The following is a 23178-nucleotide window of genomic DNA, read 5'->3' as shown; positions in this document are numbered from 1 at the left end:
AGGTCGCACTCGCTTACGTCACTGTCATGAGACATTCTCGCAAAAAAAATCACGGTTTTAGTAACGCAGCGTTCCTACGGGAAAGTAACGGTAATCTAATTACCGTTTTTGCAGTAGTAATCCCTTACTTTACTCGTTACCTGAAAAAAGTAATCAGATTACAGTAACGCGTTTCAAGTAACGCGTTACTGCCCATCTCTGGTAGTGAGCATAGGGAACAAGCAAGCCTGAAGAGGTGGAGGTATGCTCTAGAGAGAAGAGGACTGACCGGCTAAAATGTGTGGTTTGCTGAGCTGGAGGTGGCAGAGCTGACGATTTTAACATTTTTATTGGGATTAGAAAAGATTAGAAATGGGTACAGTTAGGGAAGCGAGGCTGATATGGTTTAATTTCAACAACAGCCTTATAATTGTAGAAAGATATGTCTGTCTGTCTCCTCCTTAACAGGTGAGCCGATCTTGGTGAAACTGTGAATTAAGATTGGCCATACACAGTAATTATTAACATTTATATGTTTGTTTGTTTTTTAAAAACAAACATTTATTATATATTTAATATTTTTTCCAAGGACAGTCTGTAGCCAACGAAGGACCACAAACCTACTTATTTGTGGGCAAACTGCTCTACCTCCTGAGCCAAGAATGGCTGTAACCTATTTATGTAGAGTAACCACGTCCTTGCTGTGTCTGTATGAGTTTCCTTGGGTAACTTCAGCTTCCTCCCAAAGTCCAAGCACATGCGTGTTTACTTAGCTTAGACCTTCCCAAGGTGTGGGGCCTGCCCCCTAGGGGAGGCGCAGAGCCATTGCAGGGGGGGCGCGGTATGAAAAGGGAAAAAAAAAAAAACAATGCTTGTACACTGCAACCACGGGGCGCCCACACAAACGCAAAGCAGGAGATGAAGCATTGCTGAACATGTTACCAAACCAACTTCATTCTAAGCCAAAGACTAGAAAATATGGTGAAGCATATCTTCCCTTTGGTTTCACCTGCACAAGTGCAAAGGTAGGTCTCCCCTGCAGAATTACAGGGAGTGCAGAATTATTAGGCAAATGAGATTTTGTCCACATCATTCTCTTCATGCATGCTGTCTTACTCCAAGCTGTATAGGCTCGAAAGCCTACTACCAATTAAGCATATTAGGTGATGTGCATCTCTGTAATGAGAAGGGGTGTGGTCTAATGACATCAACACCCTATATCAGGTGTGCATAATTATTAATGGGTCAAAAGAAGGACTTGACAGGCTCAGAAAAGTCAAAAACAGTGAGATATCTTGCAGAGGGATGCAGCAGTCTCAAAATTGCAAAGCTTCTGAAGCGTGATCATCGAACAATCAAGCGTTTCATTCAAAATAGTCAACAATAAATCACGGACAAACAGTATCCCACAGCTGTTTATGTTTTTAAACCCATTTTGCACAGAGAGGCTTTTTTTTTTTTGAAAAATGTATTGATAGCAATGTTGAATATTATTACACAGGAAAAATCCAACTACATGTAAAATAATTACACTGTGACGCCTCTGCCTTTCTAAGTAGTGGGACAGTAACTGCGTGTGTATATGTAAGCCTGTAAAACCTGAAGATAGAGACAAAATACTGTTAATCTGACTATCTGCCATTCTGCAATTCATCTCATGTAAACAATAACGTGGCGCACAGCGTGACGTGAAAAAAGGCACATACCTTTGACCTCTGTGTCCACAAGTAAACAAAAAAAAGGAGTTTTAAAAAAATCTCCGTTTTCAGTGATTCGAAACGCCGTTTACGTGTGGATGAAACAACTGCGTTTTCAAAAATACCTGTGTAGGTGCGGACGTAGCTTAAAAGAGTTAGTAGTCTATTTCCTTACTACCTGTAATTTATTGCAGATTACTTGTATTTGCTTAATTGTTTACTAAATGTTTGAGATGTGAAATAAACCGCAATGGAGCAACATATGGGTGTGTGTGGTTGGAGGATGTGTTTGTGCATGTGCGCGCATGCGTGCATGTGCGCGGAACCACTGACTTAGCTGGTGATTTGGCATTGGTTGTGAGCCAAATGTGGGATAGAAGTGTAAAGATTAAAAGCACTTTATGAATACATGCTTAAATGTCGCTTTCAGTCTAAAGCTTTCAGCGATCAGTAGGACTAGAAAAGTGCCATATAAATTCTGGTCTACAAAAACTGACCTTTAAAAAAGGGTGCAAAACAGTGTAGGGGAACCCATTTATTTATATTATATTTTTGTTATTATTCATAAAATCTAGAGGAGACAGTGAAAGTGTGTAGATTTTACTATTTGGGAACATATATGTGCCAGTTTTGGCGCTCTAAAAAGTACACACAGTTACCTTTATGTCATTTAATAGCCCCAGGGGATACATTCATCTTCCTGTAAGGACAGAAAGGAGCTTTTACTGTACCCTTATTTCTTATTTCTGAAAGTGTGTGAATATAATACAAAGAAGCAAAAGCTCAAGAAAAGCACAAACACAACGAGGTCAATACTGGCACAGTTTTACTCGCAGATTCAACTTAACTGAGTTCAGTCTCATGTATAAACCATTTAATAATGCACAGGTCATGGTCTTGCAATCTGTTATTTATCATGTTAGTTTACTTTAAAGCGATGTGAATTAGCAAAGACATTTTGTTGTTTGGTTCCTTTAACATCTTCTTTGTGCCCTGAAGTCAAAAGTAAGGGGAATTTTGAAAGAAATCGGCCTTCACCTGAATCAGTTCGTGGCTGCTGTGTTAACCGTACAAGCAACTGCAGCACAAGGAAGAAGGCAGTACAAAAAAAGGTCCGGCTGTGAAATGGAAAAGGTATCAATAGGAAGTGAAGACTGAAAAGACATAAAAGGCTAGGTAGTAAGGCAAAGTGATGATCTGGAGTCGTGAAGAGGTTAAGTGTTGCTGTAAAAGAAAACAGGTGAAAAGATGTAGAAAGGAAGATGGGAGGGGGGCACAGAGAGAAAGGACAAAGGAGGCGAAAGTGTGATGGCGAACGTAAGATGGAGAGGGGGTCAGGAATAAAGAGTGGGCAGACCAGTGAGCTAAATGACCAGGATCAAATTTCGTAGTGCAAAGCAAATTACGAGTCACAGTTATATTATGGCAAGTAAGCGATAAGCTGTTGTACTTCTCGCTGCGCTCTCTTTGTAAAGACCAACAGCATGTTTTTGGGGGTTTTTTGGAAGTCAAAGCCCAGTTTGCGCTTTAGTAAACACATTAGTAAATCTGGACCATAGTGTATATCACTGAGGTGCGGGCAGCTTTGATAAAGCAGCACTGTAAGGGCTTTACATAAACACCATATGCTATCAGCCTCTTGCAGATATCAGATGTTAGTTCTAACATGTGGTTTTGAAAACCAGTGTAAAAGGCTGTATATTAACCCAAACTACACTGTATTTGCTCATTTGTCTGTATAAGAACGTCAGTAACATCCAATTCCTAATCCACAGGGTTTAATCTAATGGCAGCTATAACACCTTCAACTCTTCTGGGAAGGCTTTCTACAAGGTTTAGGAGCGTTTATGGGAATTCTTGACCATTCTTCCAGAAGCATATTTGTAAAGTCAGTTTGGGGATGTCCTGGTATGCTGAAGTATTAAGAACTAAGGGGGCCCAGCTCCTGTAAAGCAACCCCACACCATAATCCCCCTACTCCAAACTTTACGCTTGGCACAATACAGACTACGTCCACACTAGCCCGGATAGATTTGAAAACGGCGTTTTCGTCTGAAAACGCTCCGCGTCCACACTAGCGTTTTCAGTCGTTTTTACAGAGTTGCACATCCACATTGAAACGGCCGAAAACACTCACGTTCCAGTACTGCAGTAAACGCAAGAAGATTCGACCTGCCTCATTTCTGTCTGCCGCTTATTCACTTTCTGGCTCTTTCTAAATGGACTAACAATGAGGTGGAGTTGTTGCTGCGAGTAACACAAAAGTACTAAGTTGCAAAAGCAATTGAGAATTTGAAGAAAAGCTATCTGGAGCATGTACAAACTGATATTAAGCTTCAATGGGGCTGTCAAAATTGAGAGCAAACAAAACAACTGCTGTATAATCCCCTCTGCTATCTTAGTTTAATTGTTCACATGACTGCATCATATGACTAACGTGCGTCATCGTTTTCAAAAGTCTGCATTTTCGCTGTGGACGGGAGGCCAAGACAGAGAGATCAGTGTGGACGTGGCCACAGTCACAACTGCCTCCCCATATTGCCAGACGGGGAGGCGTGATTCGTTACTGAAGAAAACACATTTCTAGTGCTCTAGAGCAGTGGTCCCCAACCCCTGGGCCGGTCCGTGAGTCGTTTTGGTACCGGGTTGAGGCTCGGTTGTGAAATTTATGGTTTTCAGGATTTTTATGAGTTTTGAGCGTTATTTCTTTTCCCTTGTGTTGTGAATAATTTTTTTTTGTACCGGTACTGGTTTTATTTTGTTGTATTTATCTACAACACCTTAAAGGCTGGTCCGTGAAATTATTGTCGGACATAAACCGACAATAAACCGGCGTAACAATGGTCCAGTAGCGATGTGCTTATACCACTGCATTCAACACTTTGCATTGAGTATGGCAAGTTAAGTCTTGGATGCAGCTGCTTGGCCATGGAAAACTGCTCCATGAAGCTCTACGCTGTGTTCTTGAGCTAATGTGAAGATGACATGAAGTTTGTAGGTCTGGAGAGATTGACTTGGCAGAAAGTTGGCAACCTCTGCTAACTATGAATCTCAGCTTCCACAGACCCCATTCTGTGATTTTACATGGTCTACCACTTTGTGCCCGAGTTGCTGTTGTTCCCAATCACTTCCACTTTGTTAAAATAGCACTAGCAGTTGACTATGGAATATTTAATAGCAAGTAATTCCCTGAGCTCTTGAGAACGACTCATTCTTAAACAAATGCTTGTAGAATAAGTCTGCATGCCTCTGTGTTTTTTTGTTTTGTTTACACCTGTGACCATGTAAGTGATTGAAACATATCAATTTCAATGATTTGGATGTTTGAGTGAATACTTGTGGCAATATAATGCATTTTTTTATCAGTAATCTAAACAAGCAGAATAGGTACTCAGAGCTAATTGATAAAAAAGCAAAACAGTCAAAAACAGCTGCTTACAATGCGACATAATGCTACCTTTATGCTACAGGGTTTCCCAGTGCTTTAAAATTTGACACCCAAGGTTTCCGAACAAGCATCACTATGTGATGCCTTGGGAATAAGAATGTGTTGGGGTTTCACAAAAGCAGCTGTAGGCTACATAAACAGATGTTTCACGCACACCAATATCTGGTATAAATAGTGCCAGACCACAGCTTGAGAACTGTACCACTGCTCTGTTTGTTCCATCCTCGAGAATATTAAAATTGCAACATGAGCTTGATATTGTGTAAAAATAGAAGTACACGTTTAGAAACTGGCCCAGGAGCGGGACCTGTCGGAGACTCTTGTCTCTTTCCCTCAGTGTTCTCTCTCTGTGTCTAAATAAAGAATAAAACTGCTGGAGGTGAGAGGACAGGTCTAAAAAAGAAATCTCAGCAATCAAAGCTTTTACAAAGTCTTTCACTTCTTAAGTCTACCAGCCATTTGTTAGATGTGTAGTGAAACTAATAGTAGACTTCAGTAACATTTAATGACGATATCAATTACCTTAGTTTTTTGTCCTTTAAATAGCGGTTTTGTCCTTGAACCAACCAACCCGTGCAGGTGAGTGTTTGTTGCCCCCAAGTGGAAAGCCTATGTAAAGACAGGGAGAGAGGTCTGGCCATTAAAAGTATTTACACGAAAATTATGTTTACTTACATAAATGATATTTACTGAAGCGCATCAGACTTTTTAATATTTGTACTTCCATTTTATGGTAATTCATCCTATTACTACACTACATTTAAGATGGGAATGTATTTTTATTCCAGTTACTCTTCTTCCATTTACCACGAAAGCTTCCATCAGTTACTTCAGTTTCTATTCAAACAAAACAAAATGAGATGCATTTAATTACTTTATCAATTCATTTATATCTTGATTTAAATCCCTATTGTATTGCATGTAAAAAAAATGCATTAGAGCTGTAAAACATTCTCTCCGGTATTTAATTGCAAATCAGTTATCATAATTTTAGTGCAGCAACATGCCATAGTCTATCTTCTTAGAAATAACTCCCCAGCCTGCTTAAATCACATTTAATTAAAGCAGGCTGAATAGCCAGCGATGCATATGACAGATGATTTTGACTGCACGAAATGAAGTTTTTACAGCTCTATTTAACAGGTAGAGCTAACAGCTAGAGAAATTTCTTTAATAAATACACTCGTGTGAAAATGAAATTTCTCCCTGGACTCTGTGTGGTCCTGTGGAAAAAACAGAGTACATCCTTACTGCCTCCATAGGAATTAAGTATTTACATTTTGTATGTAATTTTAAGATTCTCTTAGATTAAGGTCCCCCATTCACCACACAGGGACCTCTGCCCACTTAAATGGGGAACAAATGAATATATGAATAAAGTCATTCATGTGATATTTTCTGAATGTATTTTTTACAAATAAATAAATAAGCCAAGTTCATTTACATCAGATTGAGTTGAGCTCAATTACTTTGTTACACTTTTGAGATGATGTGACTTACAGCAATCTGATACCAGTGTTATCCTTGATATAAAACTAATTATATCCCGACTGCTTCCATACAAAATAAGAAGGTTAGTAGCAGCCAGGTACTGCTAATCTAATTATTTGATTAATTCATCATCAATAAGTACGAGCAGCTCTGTAAAAGCAAAGGTTTTTGCAGTTTGCTGGCTTGATGCATTCAGATGTGTGTTAACCCAAATACCACAATCTTCCCAGGAGTGGACATTCCCAGAAACTCATTCCAAGATCAGACTGTCTGCAACAGAATTGCTGAAAAAGACAAGAATCAAGATCTTACAATCCCCCAGACTCCAATCTGATTGAAATGCTGTGGTGGAACCTTAGGACGGCTGTATTTAAATGAATGCCTTCACCTCCGTGAACTGAAATTTCTACACAATAATGAAAAATACTCATAAAGTCATACAGAAAACAAATACTGCATGCTATTGCTGCTAAAGATGGTTCAAGATGCTGTTGAATCTTCATTTTTCGCTTTCTTTTTACCAACTAACTTTTTTAACACTAACTTTCTTTTTCATTCAGCTATAGAAGAATTTGCACCACTAGACACTAAAATGCCCAGTAAGTCAAAATTAGCTCCAGTTTGATCAGTTAGACTGGTCAAATAGTTCTCCAACAACATTAAAGCTGCTGAAAGTGGAAAGAATAACATTGTTTATCTGCTCATATCCTACCTATCAAGGACTTGGACCAAACAGGCAGGAAGTGAACAGTTCAATGTGCCGGAAGCAGAAAAATAGGCAAAATGTGAAAATCATATTGTGAGGGCTGGACACCAGGATGCTCAAAACAGCAGGTTGTTGGGAGTTTCCTGTATCCAGTGATGCACAGTGGTTTTGGTTGTATTATGTGTTCCAGTGCTCCACAAGTGTTGTGTCTGCCCATAGCTTCTCGGTGTGCAGTACAGCAAGAATTTATACACCTGCAAGATCTTCTGTTTGAAAAATAAAACAGAGAGTTGTGTTGTTGTCATCCACAAACTGGAAACAAAATCAGGATAATCAAATCAAACCAACGTGAGGGTGAACTTTCGCCATATTTTCTCATACTGTATTTCTCATGCACTGGCTGTATATCAACTGACTTATGACTTAATCAATGAACCCAGTGAGCTAGGATTAAGACAGTCGCTCCCAACATATTAAACACTATTGAACAAGAAAAGAAGAAAAAGAAATCCGTGTGAGGAAACGAGCAAGTATACTGCCAAAGTATTTTGTGAAACACTTAGATTTTTTAAGGTGATATCAGTCTTGTTGTGGTATCTGGACTATATATCAAAGATGGACAGAGCCATCACCCAGTGATTTTGGAATTCCCTTTTTCTTTAGCATTTTGGAGGATGCTGTGTTAGTATTTGGGAGCTACAAGTTACCATATTTAGATGAGAGGCTGGAGTTCTTATCAGCTATTGTTAGCAAATATAGTTTACAAGCAAATTTCAGAACTGTGCAAGTGCAATGCACAGAGACAGAGTATTAAATGGGATTTCACTCAACAAATCTGAAGCATAAAATACAGTGGCCCTGAAAGGTCATATCCACTGCATTTTTTTTTTTCAAAAAAACATCAGCAAATGAAAAATGCGTCAAAAGCACACAAAAAACAACAACTTGGAAAACACAGTGGGAGTGGTTTTTGGAAGACAATAACGTGACAAGCTAATAGTAAATGGCTAATGTCAAACGTACATACAGTATTATATGAATCACATGATTAAAACACACATTAACTTGCAGCTTTTTCTCTGTCACAACACCAATGAATCCTTTGCTTCTTTTAAGTGTGTAAGTGCAATTCTTCACAGCTGTTCTGTCACATCAACCTCTCCCAAAAACACTTCCACTGTCCTTTTTGTTGTATTTTGTTTTGGGGGTTTTCTTTTTCCATTGTGTTTTATTTAATTTAACTGTGCCACACAGCAGGTGCAAATTGGTGCAGTGTTTGTGTTTTGATTGGTGGTGAGTTCCAATAAACCTTTACTATCTTTGTGTGTGTGACGGCAACCTGCTCACTGCCAATGTGCGCTGGGTGCCATCTAGTGGTACTCATTCAACAGTAAAGTCAAATATAAAGCATACAGAATACATAGGTTTGTTCCATCATAGCATGTAGACTGAATTATAGTTGTAGTTAGAGCATATGTTATCTAAATGCTGAAAATTACCTTCATTAGGTATGCAAATAGAGGAAAACATACAAAATATACTAAAAATCATTATTTCCATTTTTCCTAGAGACTGAATCCTGTTTTTAATATCCTTAAACCCGAGCTCCTGTTTGCAATCCATTTTTAATTTCTCCTAGCCATTTGTGATTTGCTGAACCTAATAAGTATATATACTAAGCTTCTTCTATGAGCAGGAAGTTATTACTTTGTTCCATAGCAGTCACACATCTCTAAGTAATGGGGGTCCACATATGCAGTCATCGGGTTCTTTCACAGCATAACACAATAAAGTCAACATTTCCCAATATGAGGATACAAAGTTTCAATACAATGAGACACACTAACTTCAATAACTGAATTTAATTTATTTGGCAATCAGACATCTAAGCAAATGATTTTACTTTTTTTAAAGGAAGATACCACACTGTTCTAAACCAAAAATATCCAGCAACAAGATGTATTTGGGATTGATGTTCAAGATGAAGATAAAGTATTTGGCTTCAATAAATATTGCAGTTTGAGTGTCTAATAATTATAATATATATATATATATATATATATATATATATATATATATATATATATAAAATTTTGCTGCTAATTCATTCTTCCTATAACTATAATATGAATATAATATAATATGAATATAGGGTTAAAGTGTTGCTATGATTCTTTGCATGAACATCATTATTTATTCCTTGTTGATCATAAAACTGTGAGTACATTAGGTTTTAGTAGGACATTTTGTTCATCTCCAAAGCGGTCTTTCATGCTTCACTCAGATTGTGCTCCAATCTGCTGTTGGTATTTCTGGGTATGCCTGTTTTCAGTCCTTGACAATATTCCCATCTGTGGAGGATAGAAAAAGTTTTTTCTTTTTGTTTTTTTGCTGACAAAGAGAGTAGCCTTCTCTGTGTTTGACCTTTTCTCTGAGCATACTTCACTTGTCTTTGCCATTTTTTGCAGTTTCATTCTACTATCCAGTTCCAAGATCGTCCAATTCTCAGTAGATATGTTCTTCTAAATTTATGCTGTTGCCTTTCAGAAAGTTGTCTTTCTGTGACAAATTCACTTACCTTTATTTATTATTTAAAAATGTAAACTCACTGCATGCCTCGAGAGAGAGAAAATAACATTAACTTAAACATAATATCTACATTTTGTATATAATGTAAAGATTTTCTTGTATTTGGGTGCCCCACACCACACAGGGACAGGAACACTGATTTAACTACCATTTAATAAACTCATTTTGACGTTCATTTAACTTGTAATTAAGTAGAGCTTCTTTGCCTCGTTACACTCTTGGGTTCATACCAGTGATACCAGTGCTACAGCTGATACAAAACTAATTACATCCTGATTGCTTTCATCAGAACTAAGAGGGTAAGTAGCAACTAGGCGCTGCTAATCAAATGCACCTGATCAGGAAGTGTAAGCTCTGCTATAAAAGCAGAATCCAGGTCTGGAGCATTCAAGTGTGTGTTCACACAATGCCATAATCTTACCAGGAGTGGATGTCCCAGCAAATTCACCCCATGTTCAGACTGTGCAATGTCGAGAAGCTGGCAAAAAGCCTAAAAGCTTACATCTCAGGCTCTATAATGCTGAGTCGGCATGTTAAAGTTCACTGACAGTGCAGCATACAAATGAGACCAAAGTGAAGATGTTTGGGGATGATGCTCAGCACTACATTTGGAGACAACCGAACATCTCAACTTAGCACCAGCACTTCAAACCAACTATCGAGCACAGTGGTACAAAGCAAATCTACAACAGAACTGCTGAAAAAGAAAAGAATCGAGGTGCTGCAATGGCAGAGTCAAAGTCCAGACATAGACCTGACTGAAATGCCGTAGAAGGACCCTAAGAGAGCTGTGCATCAACAAGCCAACGCAATATTTTAAGGAAGAGTGGTCCAAAATCCCTTCATAACAATGTAAGTGACTGATAAATTCATACAGAAAACAAACACTGCACGTTTATTGCTGTTTATGGTGATTTTACAAGCTTTTTTAAGCCCTGTGAAAACTTTTTTTCAAATGACTGCATCAACCTTAAGTAATTCTTACTAAAAACAAATAAGTTAATCTAACTTGCCTCACTTTCTGGGGCAGCTGTGGCTCAGTAGGTACAGCAGGTCTTCTACTAATTGGAAAGCTGACTGCTCCAACCAAAGTATCCTTGGGAAGGATACTAAACCCTGAGTTGCTCTCAGTGTGTTCATTGCAGTGTGAATGTTAGATAGAAAGCACTTAGTTTAGGGTATTGACATCACCCCACCAGATGGGCGGCGTTGGACATACTTTTTTTTTTTAAAGTGTTACGTGCTTAAATTGACAGAAGAAAGTCAGAAATCTACTCTGTCATGAACAAAATTGTGTATTTTTCACCAAAAATGTAAACCTCATTTTGATTTATTGGGTTAATAACACTTATCCTTGTGCCATTTTGAAGTTTCGAGTAAACCATTTTTCAAAGAAGGGGAGTTACAATATGTATATATTCAGTTTTAGAAATCATATTCAGTGTTAATTGTAGCGTTAAGTGTTAACGCTAGCTTATATTCATAAACAACACTGCCATATGCAAAATTAGGGTGGCACTAGGGGTGGCCACCTCATGCCACCACAGTAAATCCGCCCTGATGGGATCTACAGTGACCTTGACCTCAAGTTCAAGGTCGGAGGTCAAGAGGATTTTGAAATTGATTCCATAGGCACGTCTACGAGGAGGCTGAGGGGTAGCACTGGTGGTCGCCGGTATTTTAAAGGGGCGATTTATTTCAGTAGGACATCACTTATGTAGACTGGTTGTAAATGCTTGTTTTACACAGTTTATGTAGCAAATTAAGGATAATAATAAGCCTTGTGGACTTCACTGAAATTTGCTGATAATTTAACTGTCTGAAGACTCTTTGGAATCACTGTGTCAAATCATGGTACGACTCTTACCATGTAAATACTGCAGAAAGGGAAAGGAGCCTTTATAAGCTTCTTGATTTCTTTAAATCTGAACAGAGATGTTGAACAGCTTCCATTGCCAAGACAGAACACACTCAAAGTTGCTGCCAACCTCCAGTGAGATTACACACTGTAATTCTTGCCAGTGTCTGCTGGCACAAATGTAACTTGTCTGAAAGTAAAAATCTTACAGAAATGTCAACTTAGAAAGATAGCCATTGTGTTTGTTGTAATAAATGTTGAGGCAGCCCTTTATTCACAGAAGCCTGGTTAGCTTTTAAAGGAGAAAGAAACCAAATCAGGGGACAAATACAAATAAGCTTGTAAAATACAACCAGTAAACTTGATTTATTCTCTGTCCCCTCTTTTTTTTTTTTTATCATGTTCAGATTGTGCATACAAATAATATTTATGCTTCCGAGCACGCCACCATGTGATTACGTCATTTGTACAGGAATGAGGAGCTTGACATTTTGTTTGTCTCGGTTTCGCACAGCCACAGGTTGGCACAACTCACATGTGTCATTAGCTGCCATTACAAAAGCAAAATGCCAGGCTAACACGACACAATACAAAGCCTCGCTGAAATCGGTACGTACCATTTATACATATCAGCCAGCCGTTAAGCGATTAACATGGCACACAAGATCCCAACAAATCATTCCACTGTGGAGGAGCTGAATTACACAGCTGCTTACTAATCTAACTGGGGCTGCTGTTTGATTAGCAATTTAATTTGTTCTCCGGGGAACTAATTAAAGCGCACATCAGTAGGTGCGCAGAATCCACCCCCCGCACCCCCAAAAAACAAACAAACAAAAAGGCTGGAAATGCATTAGTCTGAAGCCATTTGTTCTCCATGAATATGCTGGGCATTGTAGTTTTTAGCAGGACTAAATAATGCATTTGTTTGGGACTATTTTCATCTGTGGACTGATACATTTTTGGCGATGCAAGTATTCACAGCGGCAGGATGCTGTATGTAGGATTTACAACAATGTTCATGTTTAGGCTGATGAACACGTCAACCGATGTGACAGTGGTGCATAATGGTTTTGCAACGTCAGAGGGAACAACAGAGGATATTTACAGAGTGGTCTATAGAAGAAATTTCATGTTGATTATTGTCTGCACAAAGAGCAGAAGCCTTCTTAAGAGCTCTTAAAACATGTTTTAATATAAAAACAAATGTCAAATTTAAGAAGTATCAAAACAAGCTGTCGCAAATGGTTGATACACGGAGTATCCTATTACTTCGGGGTCAACTTTAAGATTCTGGTTTTGACTTTTAGAGCTCTGGATGGACAAGCACTGACATACATCAGTGAACTTTTTCATCAATGCATCCCCAACAGGTCCCTGAGGTGATGTAATCAGGGCCTGCTGGCTGTACGTCATACAAGGATGAGAACGAAAGCCTTTGCATCAGTAACCCCCCAAACTCTGGAACTCCCTCCCACTGAGTTTGAGATCCGTGGACTTGGAAACATCTCATCTCTTTTAGCTTTTTTTGTTTTTTGGCAAGGTTGTTTTGTGGGGAAATCCCAGCAGATCAGCACTTTCTGAAAAACTCACACCAGCTGGTCGGGTTTGAACAACCACTTAAATCACCTTTCTTGTCCATTTTGATGTTCTGTTTGAACTTCAGCAGGTTGGCTGGACAAATATGAACTCAATAGAAGGGTTTAGTAGGATGAAAAAAGTTTAAAACTCAATCATTACTTTCAATGTGGTTTAATAAACAGTTTGATGATCCTGTCAGTACAAAGGCAGGGCATCTGACAAGAAGTAGTTGTGGTAAAAAAGTGAACATGTAGACTAAATACGCAAAGGTGGGAGTGCTGGAAAAGTACACAAGGGCAGGAATTGGAGATGGTGAGTTTTTAAAAGCAAAACAGGAAACAAACTTAAACTTAAGATGAATAATTATTTTGCATCATCTCATTTCCCCTTTAATAAATAGGCCCAACCAGCTTTTTCTTCCTAAAAGAAACTATTTTATCTTTCTCCTGTTTGAGATAGCTGGTCACACGTTTAACATTATTAACCGCTTAAAAAACAGAAGTCTGGCTGAGTTGATAACAATAGTGCCGAGAGGTTTCTGTTTTGATTTACATTTCTTTAAGTTCAAGATACCTCTGTGACTCTTAATTCAAGAGTTTGATGCCTTCATTTTTTGATGAACTATGAAGAACCAGAATTAAACATCTGACATATTTGGAGTGGAGACTGACCAAACAGCTCTGAGCCATTCCTCTGAATCACATCCAAAGAGTTTTTCTTCAGGAGTGCTTGCTGCTTAACTGAACAGTGCAACACAGAAGTAATAGCTTGAAGGAACAGAAATAGACTGCAGTCTTCATAATTTAGGCTATTCTTGTTCCCGATGGGTGTTTGGGGATAGTCTGAGGTAGGACCTGAAAAGTGAATCAAAAATGGAATGGGTCGTTTAAATAGGGCAGACGTTTCTTTTGAGCCGTGCAAGTCGTGAGGATATGCCTGAAGTATTTTCTCAGCAGTGTTCAGCAGTCACTTTGGGGAATAGAGGAAGAGAAGTGCATGAAGTTCCCTTAACAAGACAGAGAGCTTGTTCGTTGTTTCAACTAAACAGACGGATGCATGGATTTGTCACCAACACTGGGTCATATCGTGTTAACATACGGTGCATGTTTAAATTCCCCAGTCTCTGGCAAATGAAGCAAAAAACTGAATTTTAACATATTTTCCACAACAACGTTTCACTGTCATTTTACAGCAGAGTAAGGGGGACTGGGGAAACAAGTGATTCGTTTGAACATGTTAGAGTGATGACACTGATGATAGTGTCAAGGATGCTTTCAAAACTGATCGACTCATAAATAAATATATCAGTACTGTCAGATTTTAATCTATCCAGCAATAAAATCTGAGAAGCATGTCATCAGGACTGGCTTCATTTTACAGCATGACAATGATCCCAAGCACACTGCTAAAACAGTAACAGAATAGCTGGATAGAAGCGACACAATGGACCACCACTGGTCACAGATTGGCCTCCCCAGAGCATGGACCCCAACATTATTAAAGCAATGCAGGACCATCTTAACAGAGAAAAGAACAAAAGGTAGACAAAATCAAAAGAAAAGCTTTGAATGTCCAACAAGAAACCTGGAAAACTATTCCTTAAGACGAAACAAAGCTGAAAAAAAGTTGCCCAAGAGAGCTCAGGCTATGTTGGAGAATAAAGACGGTCGTACCAAATATTGACTTTCAGACTTGCTGGAAATGTGCAAACTGTTTTTGCCTTGTTTGCTGCATTTCCATGTATGTTTGCAAATTTCAATAAATCACTGCACATTTAACATTTTCCTAGCAAAATTTGCAATGACACGTACTGTGTGTGTCATTGCTTGTAATAGCTTCAGCCAAGGTTATGCCTTTGGCATCATTTGCATGTGTGTCATTATGTCTGCAAACACAGCTTGAAAAGTTTTGAGTAAATTCTGGTAAAACTTTGTAGGCTACAGAAGAGGTTCAGGGCCACTGGAAAAAGTGAGGATGTTTTTTTTTTTTTTTTTTTTTTCTGAGAATGCTGGAAAAGATGTAGCAGTCCAAATTGTAAATTATAACCAAGCTGAACTTTTTTTTTTTTTAATGCATTTTTTTTTCTTTTAAACAGAGTAGTGTTTGTCTTATTGTTTAAGTGCCGTATTGGCTCAATAAATATGCTACAAAGTAAAATTTTATATGTAAGCAATGAAACCATTTTCCACTGATCCATGGTCACAGTGGGGTCACTACAGCAGGTAGCTGTTCATGTTTGATTTGGCAACTTCACACTGGCCTTGCCCTTCCTAACTCAACACCAAAGGGCTGGAATCAAACCAGCAACCTTTTGCTAGTCAAGTGAATGTGTTAGCCATTACAAGGTGTCACTATATTTCAAAGTAAGACATTTGACCATCACTTGTACATAAACACATTTTTATTCAGCCTGATATAGGTTACACATGGAAAAAAAAAACCAAGATACGAGAAAAAAAAAAAAAAAAAAAAAAAAAAAAAACCCAAAACAAACTATAGATCTACTTCCCTTTGTGGAGCTAATGGTGACACTTAAAAATCAGCTTCGGCGCTCACTTGACAGCTTCCAACATCAGCTGCCGCAGGCTTTGAGGAATAAGCATAATCACATGCTGCTACTGACCTGAGGATTTTTTCCTGTCTTGAAAGAAAAAAAAAAAAAAAAAAAAAAAAAGTCCACCCTCAGCACTCATTTTCTCACTATCTGATATGGAATGTTGTGTTGGGAAAAGTGGGGAGAAGGAAAATTTTAAAAAGGGTCTCCGCAACTGCAGAAAAGACCTGAAACTTGCTGAAAAAAAAAAAAAAGAAAAACAAAATTACAAATCCCAGAATTCTGTTCCCAGGCTGCTACTATGCAAGAGGCATTAACAAAACACCTCGGTCCAAAGTGTGTTCAACAACAAAAGAATAACTCAAACCCACTGCTGTGCCACTTAAAGGTTGATATGAACAGAAACCATAACTTATAGCTTGTTAGTTCAGAAGGTTCATTAAATTTACACTGCTTACAGATCAGCTTTGGAGTCTAATATCATTATTATGAGGACTGGCAGAGACACAAAGCAAAACCCAATGAGGGAAAAAGACAGGGAAGGTCATTCATGATACTTAACTAGTGTTAGTCCTATTTTAACTTGTAAATTTAACAAAGTGCAATTTCATATTTATACTACATCATAACCAATTTTAGAAACTGTTCATTCTCTAGTCTATAACAATGAAAAATGGTCGACTCCACATCACCCCTAACAAAGCCATAATCAACCCACCCACCCCACCAGCTATAGTATCCATCAGAATATTTCTTTTAAAGGGAAGAAAAAAAAAAAAAAAAAAAAAAAAGGAATCACTAAGTACATGCTGCAATGACGCCCATCAATCTGTTTGAAACTTGAGCAAAGGCTCCTGTAATTGGCCCCTTGAAGCTCTTGCAACACACCGTTACTGTCAGCGCGAGTTTATAGTTAAAATATATATATTAATCTATCATTAAATAGTATGCCTCTTACACAGTCTTGCATGCACTGAAGAGCATTTTTAGGCAAGCTGTACAAGGAGGAGAGGCGTGGGGACGGACTTGCTCAGGCTGTAGGCTCCGGGCCAGGTCCAGGCACTCCTGCCACCTGTAAATATTTTTTTTGTGTTTGTTTGTTTTTTTGCCCTTTACTCCTTTGCAACCACGTCAGTCCAGATGATGGTTCTCCAGTGTCGTTTTTGTGTTTACTTTTTATGCCATTTTTTGGTTGGGGGGGGGGGGGGGGGAGGGGTTGAGTGAACATTTGTTTGCGTCTGTAAATGGGAATGTATCTGTGTGCACGTGTGGTCCTAAACTCAGTTTCACAAATGAACTTTGTAGATCACTGAACTTTTGTTCCAAGCTTTCGTTGTCTGTTCCTGGAAGGAAAAAAGAAAAAAAAAAAAGAAAAAAAAAAAAGAAAATTAGCAAACTCAAAATATTAGGAGACCCAGTCATATTTAAAGCACCAAACATTTCAATGGATCAACGGTCTTGCTAAGCAGGGAGCTACGTGACATGAATATTTTTGTCTCAAGCTCTCAGCGCTACTGAAGCTGAACTTAGCTTTGAAAGTGCTGAACAACACTCCTGTCAAATTTTCATTCAGTTAACGGCACAGTAGAAAGAAAACAGGAAGACCTCTAAATGTGTCACGTCTAATTAGCAACGAATTATTCCTGGCTTGCCAACATGTTAGCTGCTACCATCACCAAGTGTTTTAGTCAGGCCTCGATAATCACAGATGTAGAAAAGCGAGTGAAATGCCATTACCACCACCACAGTATCTTACCGTGCCTCTGATCTGGTCACTGTGTACTCAAACCACAAGATGTTTGGGATCAGGCTTGTGTCTCGTACCAGGAAGTACTCTGATATTGGCCTGTGAATTGTTTAAAAGAAAGAAAAATATGAACATTAGACAATAGATACTAGACCATTTTCATGCAACTCAGGCAGAGGATGAGTTGCCCTCCCCTGTGACACATGAAGGAAGCAGAAAATGAGAGAACTACTTACCATGCAGCTATTTTGGGGAATATTGGTGTCAGCACCTCTTGTGTAATAAAGAACCAGATTATGCCAATCGTACTACCGGCCACTCCACCGTAGAAAACCTGGCTCCAGGTGTGATACAACAAATAGACTCTGAAGAATGAGTAAGTAAGTAAGAGAAAAGAAGAAGAAAAAAAAAATCAAAATGCATTTTAAACCATTTCAAAGTGTTATCGGCTCAGCAAAAGTGATGCTGTTACAAAGGAAATCAAGTTCTTTGCAAAGTGTGAGCAGCCTGGTCAAATGTCATCTCTGAGTTTTACACCCACTACTGACATTCATGCTTCACAAGTTGAGACAGTTAACTTAAGTCCTTCATTTCATCAAATAATTGCCACCATCTAATTTAAAAAAATAAATAAATAAATAAAAAAAAAAGGTCAATATCTCAATTATTTATAGAAAAGAGAACATAAAAAGCCCTATAAGAATATACAAGTATATCGAGTGTTGCTTATGCAATTTCTGGCAGAAATGCCAATACAGAACCACTGAGCTCTGCGTCCCCATCACATCAGTAATGGTTGCCAATTCAGGTCAAAACTTCCTTGACTTTAAATCGACTTCTGTTGAAATAACGCGTTTCTCCCTCCCCCCCAAAGATCACCTGCGAGGGAAGCAGCTTCACTCTGTAACTCTACTGAACAGTCATGAATGGACTAAAGTCCTAAACATACTCAACAAATAAAGATGGCTCATGAAAGTGCAGACTTGAATGGGCATCTGTAAACAGAGTACAGGCATGTAGTCTAGTGTCACAAATGATCACATAACATGCTGGGAACCTCCTGAACCAGCAAAAATAAATAAATAAATAAAACAACCTTCCTGTTTATCATAACAAGGGCCAAGAAAACAGTTAATAAGAAAAAGGGCAAGGATGTGGTGTACAGTGCATGCATAAGACCTATATAATGAGGGTCAACTTTAGTAAAACAAGTACTAATATTACTGTTTGTTAGAGTACTCTTCTATGAACTTCAGATTTTAGCAATGATCTGGGATATGTGCAGAGGATAGGGATTGGATTTTACCTGCTGTATGACACTGATAAGGCTATGCCCAAGAGGATAATGGACAGTATGTGTCTCCACAGAAGGTCCACACATCGAGCATTGTTCGTTTGATGCATTCTGACGGGGAAAAAGAATAAATAATAATATACAGCAGTTTGGCACATTTTAAAGTTAAGGTGGAATAATTACTGATAGCCCAAACCATTCTTGTAATGACCTCAAATAACCAAACTGAGCACCAGATGAAAACTAGAAATGAAATGCTTGTTTGAGATGCACACAATACACATTGCATGTTTGCATTAGTCCTACTGCTAGACTAAATTCACTTTGTCAACTAGCTGCTGCAATTTGAATTATTTCACAACTATGTTTCTATCATTAAACTTCCCCACACAACAACAAAATAACTCACCTTAAATACAGGAAAAGAAAGAAGTAAACAACAAAGAACCAGATAAGCTGGGAATGACTGGAGGGCATCCCATACTCTGTGTGCACGGTTGTGTGAGCCCCTGCAGAGAGACAACAGAATCTTATAAACATTAATTTACAATATTGGTTTTATTTACAACAGTTCGGCTATGACAAACAAAACCCAAAAATTATTCAGTTTTTTTTTAATCATGCATAAAGAAAACAATTAAATGCTCTTGTCCAAAAACCTGGAAGAAGAGGGAAAAAAAACAAAAGAAAACAAAGCCATTATTATCAGCCAATAAAACGTTTCTCCCCTTCAATGAAGTATTCATCAACCAAAAGTATAATACCATGTGTCTAACAATGTGTACGTCCCACTCTTAAACAGATGGAGCATTGGCACAGGATTTCTGGGTCAATGGCAGATGATCCCCTGGGTGCTGTGGGGTGGGGTCTTTTAGTGAGCTTTTTCCAGTTATTCCAGCAAATGATGATGATAGAATCCTGGGACATTTGGAGGCTGGATATGGCCTATTATTATGTTCCTGAGGAGTTTTTGTCAAGTAGTGAGGTTAGGACAAAATAAAAGATGGGTGTAGCCACTGGGCCACATCTATTATGTAGCCTCAAACTGAGTACTTTCACCAAGAGGATAAGGCAGGAGTGGCATGTTAGGTGGACTGCAACTACAAACTAAAGAGAAACGCCATCAGCCCAATATTCTCCATTTAATGAGGTGACCAGTGGTTTTTGTGTTGTGGCTGATCAGCGTATCCAGTGCAGGCATTGTTTTGGGTTTAGTAAAAGAATAAAACTACTCATAAAGCTGAAGTGGATATCGGCATTTTCTACAGGTACTTCTATTTAGCTCTAATTCAATATTTGACAAAACAAAAAAAATTTGGACGAAAAAAAAAATAGATGCTATAAGCCAATTTTTATATTAAATTGGGGCTCTCGAATCATCTTGATGCCATCATCACACAGTTCGGAGATAAAGAGATAATAGCAAGATAAATTTGTAGTCTCAGGTTTCAGTGCTGTGCGCCTGAATAGATATTGTGGTTGATAGCAGAAGATGAACTCTAGCTACCGTTACATTTTTGTAATGCTTGCCCAACCCAACCTGCTATACATAAAAAAGAAAAGAAAAAACTTGTTCCTTCACCCACCTGCGCATGGGCGCGGCTCTCTGAGAATGTGCTTCAGCAGCCAGTTCACTCCTTCATTCAGGAGAAGCCCTCCAAAGAAGGAAATCTAGTTTTATGAGAGAAAAAAAAAAAGGCAATGCATGAGTGTTTGCATACTTCTGCCCTGTCTGACAATGCTGATCAAGTTCCTGTGAGACAATTGACAGTTTCACAGGCGGACTTTTAAATATTGTGCCCTTTCTAAAACCACAACTTTGTCAAGTACATGTGCAGGACTCACCGTGTGCAGTTCCCGTTTAAACACTATGAGTGTAACAAAGCCCACAAGAATTGCTATAGGGATGAGGCTGATGTAGGCCAGCAAGTGTCCCGTCAGATCATCTAAAACACATTAACAGATTACAGATATTAAATGGCACATAAACAGTAGAAGTCACTGGTGGGAGTGACAAGTTGTGTCTCTCAGTGAACCCGGATGACCAAGACACTGTGGCTACAAGAAGGAAGCTGGTGTGGTTAAGTAGCTAAGCCATATTTAAACTAACAGAGCACATTATTGGGTGCAACTCAAACATATACGTGCAATGAGATTCAGTCACACTGATCAGTATCAGGCCATGGGACTAGCTAGTATGTTAGCTACAATGCTGGCTACAATGCTTTCCGAGGAGTACCAATTTATTTCTACTGTAGTCATACCTTTTTTTTCCTATTTTTTAAATACTTGAGTTTGGCCAAATAACCGTTACAGTACACGGCGTATTAGCAGAGAGCGGAAAGAAAATACCGAAGACGATATAAAGACAGCTAGCAGGCTAACTAGCCTTCATTGTGGACATTGTGACAAACTGCGCATGCGACGCTGTCTCACAATTTTGCAGTCCGGGTTACATTTCCCGCTGTGTTGCTGGTTCTACAGCAGCTCACAATTTGGCAGCAACACCGACGGCCGTGTTCATTCAGCAGCAACAAAACACGCACTGCCCGAAAAATTACACAACAGCCAGTGTCGACAGAGCTTCAGCAGACACATAAAGACGCTAAGTGTACGTACCCTCGGGGAACTCTACGTGTGTCAAAGATATGGACCGCCATCGAGGTGGTGCCGAGCACTGCTCTTCCAACGCCATCTTACCCGGACACAACCGGGCAGTCCCACAGTGAAACGCCCAGACACGTGTCCAGCCAATGGAGAGCGGAGCTCAGCACTTAAACGTCCCCTGACAGTGGAAGCGACGACCAATCCCAGCTGCAATCTGCAGACGAGCTATTTTGTCCATAGAGAAGAATTATTGAATGAACAAAAAAAAACAAAAAAAAAAAAAACGGGCCGCCTACATTAAAATACCAAAAATGCACTCATTCAAAAACATGTATGATCTACAATTGTCTTAATTAATTTAAGGCATGAAATTAATAATAATAATTAATTTAAGGCATGAACCCAGACTATTGCTTACCCCTTGAATAACTGACCTAATTTGCATCTGAGATTTCTTTGTGTGTTAAAATATGAATTAATTTGAGCCAAATTGTCAAATGTCAAAACATAATTTAGTACTCTTAAGCTAACCTTTACAAAGGCTATGGTATAAATTATCCTTACAGGAGACTTGATAAACTGTGACTAATACTGTATAGATCCATTATAAGCCACTTAAAAAGTGGAACTGTCATTCAAAACTAATTATAGGGATACACTGACTTTAAGATTTTAAGGTAAACACAAATGCAAGTGGTCTGTGGATTTGTTTGTTTTTTAATATTTACTTGTGTTATTTTACTTGTTTTATTTGGAATAGATGCCTACTCCACCTTGTGTCCAAGAAGCAGATTATTTAATTTTTTTTTAAAAAACTGAAGTGTTTTGAAATATTTGTACATTTAGCCTTCACACAACACATAAATGTCATCTTAATTGCTAATAGGTGAATGGCAGGGCCAATATGGGGGTATCAGTGCATTTTGAATTAATTTCATTACTGATTAAGATTAATTTGAGCCTTTTCACTATCCTACACTTTACTGGCCCGCCATCATTCCTGAACAATGTTCAAAGCCAGAAGGGTTTATTTGAGAATATTAAACAACTAAACATGGGCGTAGCTTTCTATTTCTTGACCACAAGGGGCAAATCGCTGTGGTTGCAAAAAGACTTTAGTCCTACAGAAGTCTGTGGGAAAACTGCCTTCAGCTCTAACCCCTGTAAACACTTTCCTGATGATTTTATGGGCTCAGTCATTCCTTTTGTGTCATATTTGTGTCCATTTTGCAAATTTTTATCATTCTAAATGTCAGGAAGCCAGAAGCTCAGTGACTTATGCCTTGGAATTAACCAGCTGTTAGCCAATGAAGAGTGCAGCGGTCTTTACAAACCAGTCAGTGGTGCCAAGGTGCTGGGTAATGCTACTCCAGCACATAGGTTCCCACATTAACTATAGATGACCAGTCTCTTTCAGGTTATAGGTGTGCAATATACAATAATGCCACACTTGCAGGGGATGTGCTCATGCCAAGGTTATTATAGTTAAATAAAGCTGAACTGAAAATGAAAACTAGATGTGAAAAATATTTTCCTTAACTAAAATAAAAACTAGATTTTCAAGAAAAGCTAAAAGTCACTGAAACAATTTTGCAAACAAACTAAAATAAAAATACTAATACAGAGG

At 38.5% G+C, this 23178-nt stretch overlaps 1 protein-coding gene across 1 annotated transcript; it reads right to left on the bottom strand.

Annotated features, from left to right (window-relative positions):
* Nucleotides 1-15997: 15997 nt before the first annotated feature.
* On the bottom strand, nucleotides 15998-21678 carry dolpp1 (dolichyldiphosphatase 1). Its single transcript, XM_080876706.1, has 8 exons — nucleotides 21564-21678; nucleotides 20790-20890; nucleotides 20531-20615; nucleotides 19354-19453; nucleotides 18957-19055; nucleotides 17887-18015; nucleotides 17660-17749; nucleotides 15998-17246 (listed from the first exon to the last, which is right to left on the bottom strand). The coding sequence occupies exons 1-8, from the start codon at nucleotides 21637-21639 to the stop codon at nucleotides 17210-17212; spliced, it is 717 nt and encodes a 238-aa protein (XP_080732832.1). The 5' UTR covers nucleotides 21640-21678; the 3' UTR covers nucleotides 15998-17209.
* Nucleotides 21679-23178: the final 1500 nt, after the last annotated feature.

This window comes from Rhamphochromis sp. 'chilingali', assembly GCF_963969265.1.
Source record: "Rhamphochromis sp. 'chilingali' genome assembly, chromosome: 2".
In the NCBI taxonomy this organism is placed as follows: Eukaryota; Metazoa; Chordata; class Actinopteri; order Cichliformes; family Cichlidae; genus Rhamphochromis; species Rhamphochromis sp. 'chilingali'.
Note: the sequence above shows the minus strand (reverse complement) of the source record. Positions and strands in the feature narration are given on the sequence as shown.